Source organism: Lepisma saccharinum (genome assembly GCF_977018435.1).
Source record: "Lepisma saccharinum chromosome 12 unlocalized genomic scaffold, izLepSacc3.1 SUPER_12_unloc_1, whole genome shotgun sequence".
Classification (NCBI taxonomy): Eukaryota; Metazoa; Arthropoda; class Insecta; order Zygentoma; family Lepismatidae; genus Lepisma; species Lepisma saccharinum.
In genome coordinates this window covers 3458691-3465261 of record NW_028142891.1, presented here as the reverse complement: position 1 = coordinate 3465261, position 6571 = coordinate 3458691, and the positions used below count along the sequence as shown (strand labels likewise).

The window sequence follows — 6571 nt, the reverse complement described above, 5'->3', positions numbered from 1 at the left end:
AAAATTAATCCATATGTACAGAATTGAATGACTTGTGGATATGTGTGAAACAACTCATTAATTAAATTTAAAATTAGTACAATCTTTTTAGTGATTCAACTGATTGATGCATTTCATTATTGCCAGGTAAGGAACCTGTAGTAACTTACTACCCTACTGAAGATCATCCTGGGTTAACAGATGTGCAACCTTTGACTCCAGGTATTAATTTAATGTTTATCTTTGTTGAAAATAATGTTGTAGGATTGTAGGTGGCAAACCTATAGGATGATACAGTTTAAAGTGTTGGTGAATATCAGTGCAGTCAAATACATTAATCCTTTACTACTTTAAATATTATGGCTAAGCCAATATTGGTACCAATGTATCAGTATCAGATGATACCTGTGGTATAGGAGTGTATGTGTTGGAATTTAACCTTTAGTGGATGGAAGGTAGATATTTCTACCATGCAAGTATTTTCGTTGAGGACAGATGGTAGATATATCTACAAGCACCACAAGGCAGCAATTAATGTGCCATTTCTTGAAAATTACACACGATATTTCAGTTCTGTCTATTTTATTCATTAGTATATATATGGAGGTGTGACATACTCAAATTACAAAGTAATATATATATATTTTTAATATTATTAACAAGTGGTGATTGAAAAATTTCTTTGTTACTCTCATGATATTATGGGATAGATTTATAAAAATGACTATGACTCCTAAGCCACTGCATTTCTTTGAAAAAATTGAACTTTACAGGCAATAATGAGTAAAAAAAATACTGTAAGTAATGTGCGACAATTAAGGATCTTGGGGGAGGAGCGATATGGGGGCCATGGACTAGAATTTGAAATTTTTCATAATTACTCAAAATTTCTTAGTCATAATTTCCTTTTTTTTCTTTTTTTTCTTTCTTTCAAAGTTGAGGCACGGGCATTACATATCCTCAAAGTCATGCTTCCCTCCAAATTTGGCCCATCCAGCGTCCATAGTATGCATTGTTATTATTTTTTAAGCCAAGAAGTATTAGTCTTGTTTTCAATGAAACTTTACATGTTTGTAGGAACTACTACATTTGTCATTCACTTTGGTCTATTGTGAGGGCCATTTGTTAAAATTACAATTGTCTTCTTCTTCCCCTAGCACTATAATGTATAAATTTTACATCCATTAAAAGTCCCGTCTAAGAAAGAGCACAAAACTGATTTCATCTCTCTAGTACAATTGGTTCTTGAGCTATGACTGTTTGAAAAGTGTTCGCATTAAAAAACCATGTCTGCAGAAGCTATCCATGTGCACGATGCTCTGTCTGCTAAAGGTTTAATCACATCTGATCCAAAATATGGTATATAAATGAGTTCAATGAGTTATATTGGGCATTTGCTGTACTAATATGAACAGTATTGAGAGATACATATGCTGAAGCCAAATGGTTACGTTCCCTATTGTGAATGGGGATCAAGTGGTCACCAGCAGTGGCATTCCAGTAGAAGCCCAAGATCAGCAACACAATAAAAGTTAAATAGAAAGTCCAAGATGCAACAGAATGCCATGGAATATGATGAAGATGTATACTATATTTTGAAACAAAATAAATGATAAGTTCCTTTGACTTATTTTCAAATATGTATCATATTTATACTGTGTGTCAGAACAACACAAATGACACCTTTCTATACCATATTTTGGAACAGGAGATATAGGTATTAACAAAAATTCCATGTCAGTCTATCCATATCTATTATGTAACACTTACACTTACAAAAGTTAAACACTTATGGCATTTTTTAAATTTTCCTTTTCTCTTTATTTCAATTGTCTTCATCAATATATGATGAATTGAGCATTACAAACTTTTTTTTATCACTTCACAGGAAAAATGCCTATAAGAGAAGCAAAACTTGCAAATATCACAAATATCAGTAATATTGTATTGCAAGTGTTATATTTATTTTTCAAACATGATTGTAATTAACTAATTATCATTTTAGCTGGAATTGGACACTTTAATTAGTACTTTATTGATATTGGAAAATGCAGACATACCTCGAATTTTACTGGTCCAATATACCTGTAAGTAGACATAATAATAACAAAATTGAAAATTAATAAAAAAAACAGGCATATTCCCCCTGAAAAACTGCTCTACCAATTTCAAATTATCATGTTCCTGCAATGCACTCTCAATAATAATCATATATGACTGTGGCTGAAATAAAATTATATCTGTAAAATTTATGTACCTTTAGGTTGGCATTCATGATTCAGGAAGGATTCGGTCCACATTGTCCACCCATTCCAGACGTCCATCATAATACCTGATATTCAGAACATTTGGTCTTCCAGAGCATTGGGTTTTTCAGAATATTTGGTCTTCCAGAACATTAGATCTTGCAGAACATTTGAATTTGAATTTGAATTTAAAATTTTTGGGTGCATCAGCACTAAGGCTATTTTGCACCCGTCACACTATACGGGGTCCAGCCCCTTATCTTTACACATAACTCTAACGTTGCTTAATTAAAATCATAAAATATTAAAATGTTCTGACTTTTGTTAAAAGCTAAGGCTGCAAAGAACACTCAGCACAAATAAGGACAAAACACAGGACAACACAAACAAAATTATACTGGCCATGGGGCCAGTCGCCAGAGCCTCGTTAGTCTCTAGTCCAGGGTGTACTAACGTGGAAGTGAGGTTGACATTTGGGTGTACTACGTGGAAAATCACCCCTTACACCCCCCAGAACATTTGGTCCTCCAGAATATTTTAATGTAAAGGGTAAAGAAATCTCCTGGAATTTTATTCTTTAAAGTTGGCAAGCCTTTTTCACTCAACATTCCCTGATGCTGAGAACAAGGAATGTGTTCAAAACTTTGGAAATGCATGCCGGCGTATCCTGTGTGGTAACCCAAGAATACATGTTTATTATAATTTGATAATCATTTAATCATAATATACATCCCCCAGCCAGACAGTGTGTTTGTGTAAATAATGCAAATTATGTTGTTTTTTTTTATGAAAGCAACAAGATATTCAGACTCCATGAGACACCTGATGTCTGGAAAAGCATCAACCAGTATCTTTGATTGAATTTCAACTAATACTTTCTGATATCACATCAGTATTGGTTCTGCCATAGCAAGAATACTAGCGAATTGGCTACACTAGAGTTTCTTCATGAATGATAAATATTAGTCTATTAATGTAATATAAGGGACCAACCGAAAAGTTTCAGATAAAATTCAAATAGTAATCCATGTTCTTCGATTATAATATAAATTTCTGTCTCTATAGAAACCGTACTTTTCTTACTGAAATGTATATTGCCAATATTACTTTTAAATATGTTCCTCTTTTTTCTGGAATTATAGCACTGGAAACTACTACCATAGCATCTGAACCAGCACCTATCATAATTCCAAGTAAGCAATAAAATAAAATTACTAAATTTTCTTGTAGTTTATCACACAAACATTGTCATTTATATTTAATAGTGCTTTTTTTCTTTTAAATTTAAATACTCTCAGCATGTTATTATTATTTCCGCTGTATAATTTTATGCTCTGCACAAGTGCGTTGGAATGAATTTGGAGAGATGAAAACATCTAGTGGTATGACATTCCTCTATTCAGGTAGACCAAATGAAGATGATGAACATCGTAATGGAGTAGGCATACTCATAATCAAGAAGACTGCTTGAAGTATATTGGACTGGAAGCCTGTATCTGAACGAATAATTATGGTCAGATTACAGGCAAAGGTTAGAAATGTGAGCATCATACAATGCTATGCACCTACAAACCAAGCAGAAATAGAAGAAAAGCAAGAGTTCTACAAAGAATTACAAGACACTATAAATAAGGTTAAGAAGAAAGATGTTATTATTGTAATGGGCGATTTAAATGCTAAAATTGGCTCAGAAAATGTTGGACTGGAGCAAGTGATTGGCAAGCATGGTCTAGGTGATAGAAATGAAAATGGGGAAATGTTTGTAGATTGGTGTGCCTCAAATGAAATGACTATTGGAGGTACACTATTTGCATATAAACATATACATAAGATCCATTGGGTATCCCCAGATCATAGAACTCAAAATCAGATTGATCATATAGCTATAAGTAGGAAATGCAGAACATCTTTATTAGATGTGAGAAGTAAACGTGGAGCAGACATTAGCAGTGATCATCATCTTATGGTAGCCAGTTTTAGGGTAAAAATTATGGCCGCAAAGGAGAAATTTAATAAACAAAGCACAAAGTTTGACATTGGAAAACTACAGAATAATAGTGTAAAACAGGACTTCAAGTTGCAACTTCAAAACAAATATCAAGAACTAGGGGAGCTGGATGGTGATGAGGTGGAACAACACTGGGAAAAGGTGAAAAGTACATTTACAACGGTATCAAAAGAAGTTTTGGGATATAGAAACCCTAAGAAAAAGAACTGGATGTTAGAGGAAACTTGGAGGAAAATAGAAGAAAGGAAACACATTAAGCAGAAGATTAATATGTGTAAAACTAGGAAAAAGAAAGCAGAATTACAAGAAGAATATAGGAAAAAAGATCATGAAGTGAAATATAGTGCGCGAGCTGACCGTAGTTGGACCAGTGAGTTAGCCGGGAAGGCAGAAAAAACAGTAAATGAGGGAAATATGAAGGAAGTATACCAAATTACAAAGATCTTGTCTCAAAAGAAAACCATACGGAATCGCCCAGTGAGAAATAGATATGGAGTACTCCTTACGAATAAGGAAAATCAGCTCAATAGATGGAAAGAACATTTTTCAGAAGTATTAAACCAAACCATAGAAGGGACAGAAGATTTGCTTGAAATACCGGAAGAAATGCCAGAATATGAAATAGAAGATGAAATAACTACTAAAGAACCAACAAAAGAAGAAATTAAAAAAGCATTGAGAGAACAAAAGAGTGAATTTGAATTTTGAATTTGATTTTAAAATTGTGGGAGCGTCAGCACTTAGGCTATTTTGCTCCCGTCACAGTAACTGGCGGCCAGCCCCTTATCATTACAAATAACAACTCTTAACGTTGCATAACTAAAAGTCTTAAAATGTTCTGACTGCTGTTAAAAGCTGAGGCTGTAAATGGGCACTCAGCACACACAAGGACAAAAAACAGGACAACACACACAAAATTATACTGGCCATAGTGCCAGTCGCCAGAGCCTCGTTAGTCTCTAGTCCAGGGTGCACTACGTGGAAGTGAGGTTGACATTTGGGTGTACTACGTGGAAGATCACCCCTTACACCCCAACAAAAGAGTGGTAAAGCACCTGGAATTGATAACATTCCACCAGAAATTCTTAAGGAAGACATGGATATGACAATAGAAATATTACAACCACTTCTTGCAAAAATATGGAAAACAAAATCAATACCAGAAGATTGGAAAAGAAGTTTACTAGTAAAAATACCTAAGAAGGGAGATATTACTAACTGCAATAACTGGAGAGGCATAACACTACTTTCAGTTCCTAGTAAAGTTCTAAGTAGAATTATTTTAAACCAAATTAAAGGATGTGTTGAGAAAAAGATCCGGAGAGAACAAGCAGGCTTTCGAAGCAACCGTTCCTGTATAGATCAGATAAATACACTGCGTATTATTATAGAACAGAGTATGGAATACTTCTCTAAGTGTGGGGCGTTACCCCCACACCCCCTATACGCCTTCATGGCGTGGTGCTATGTACAGGGGAACACTTTACCTTTTTTTTTATATGTACACTTTGCAACATCTTATTTGACTGCCCTGAAAAATTTTAAAGTCCGGAATTTGTACATTTGGCAGTATAGCGCTTCAGAGCCAACTAAGAGTAGCCAACTTTGCAACATTTCTTCTTCCTGAATGAAAACGCCCGTAATTTTTTTTTTCATTCTTTCACATTCCATAAAGTAAAGATACCCTAAAGCAGTAATAAAATATATGAGTAGACAAAAAAATGTTAAGGAGAAATACTAATGTTGACAATATTTCAAGTTTCTTCATTCTGAATTTGAAAATAGGAAAATGTATGTGCATTGTGAAACACTGAACAGGTTCTCATCCACCTGGAAAGAATTGCGGTCAGATTTGAATGCAAGAAGGCAAATTTATGATGATTTTATGCGAAATGTTTAGTAAAGATAGCTTGCACAACACCAAACGATTCTGCAAAGTGTGTCTTTTCCTTGGTCCTTGGCGAAAAATGGTTCGAAACTCCGGCACAATGTTGCTTCAACTGAGATTAACGTGTTTTACTGAGCTTTCTGTTAGCAATCTCCTGGAGTAGTTGGTTAGATGACAACATTTTCGTTTTTTTACTGTTTTCGTCAAGATCGAAACATCGTAGGTTCAAATCCCACCCTTTCCTTATTGTTTTTTCCTTTTTATTTACCGAGTACGAAGTGCTGTAATAACGTAATATAATATTATATGATATTACTGTAAATATTTATGCGATGCATGCTCAGTGGTGGCGATTGGGTTTCAAAACTGATGGGGCAAGGTGGGGGAGGGGGGGCAAGGACAGTTTCTTTCCCTTGGTAGATAATGTTTAGCATAGTGCTGGGTCATCTG

General features: G+C 34.6%; 1 protein-coding gene across 1 annotated transcript; it reads left to right on the top strand.

The window, feature by feature from the left end:
• Positions 1–3735: 3735 nt before the first annotated feature.
• On the top strand, positions 3736–4941 carry LOC145982133 (uncharacterized). The gene has a single exon (XM_083115699.1). The coding sequence runs from the start codon at positions 3736–3738 to the stop codon at positions 4939–4941; it is 1206 nt and encodes a 401-aa protein (XP_082971825.1).
• Positions 4942–6571: the final 1630 nt, after the last annotated feature.

What these genes read in the sequence shown, in the direction of transcription:
- LOC145982133 (XM_083115699.1), top strand. Translation starts at nt 3,736, where the DNA reads ATGGTCAGATTACAGGCAAAGGTTAGAAATGTGAGCATCATACAATGC.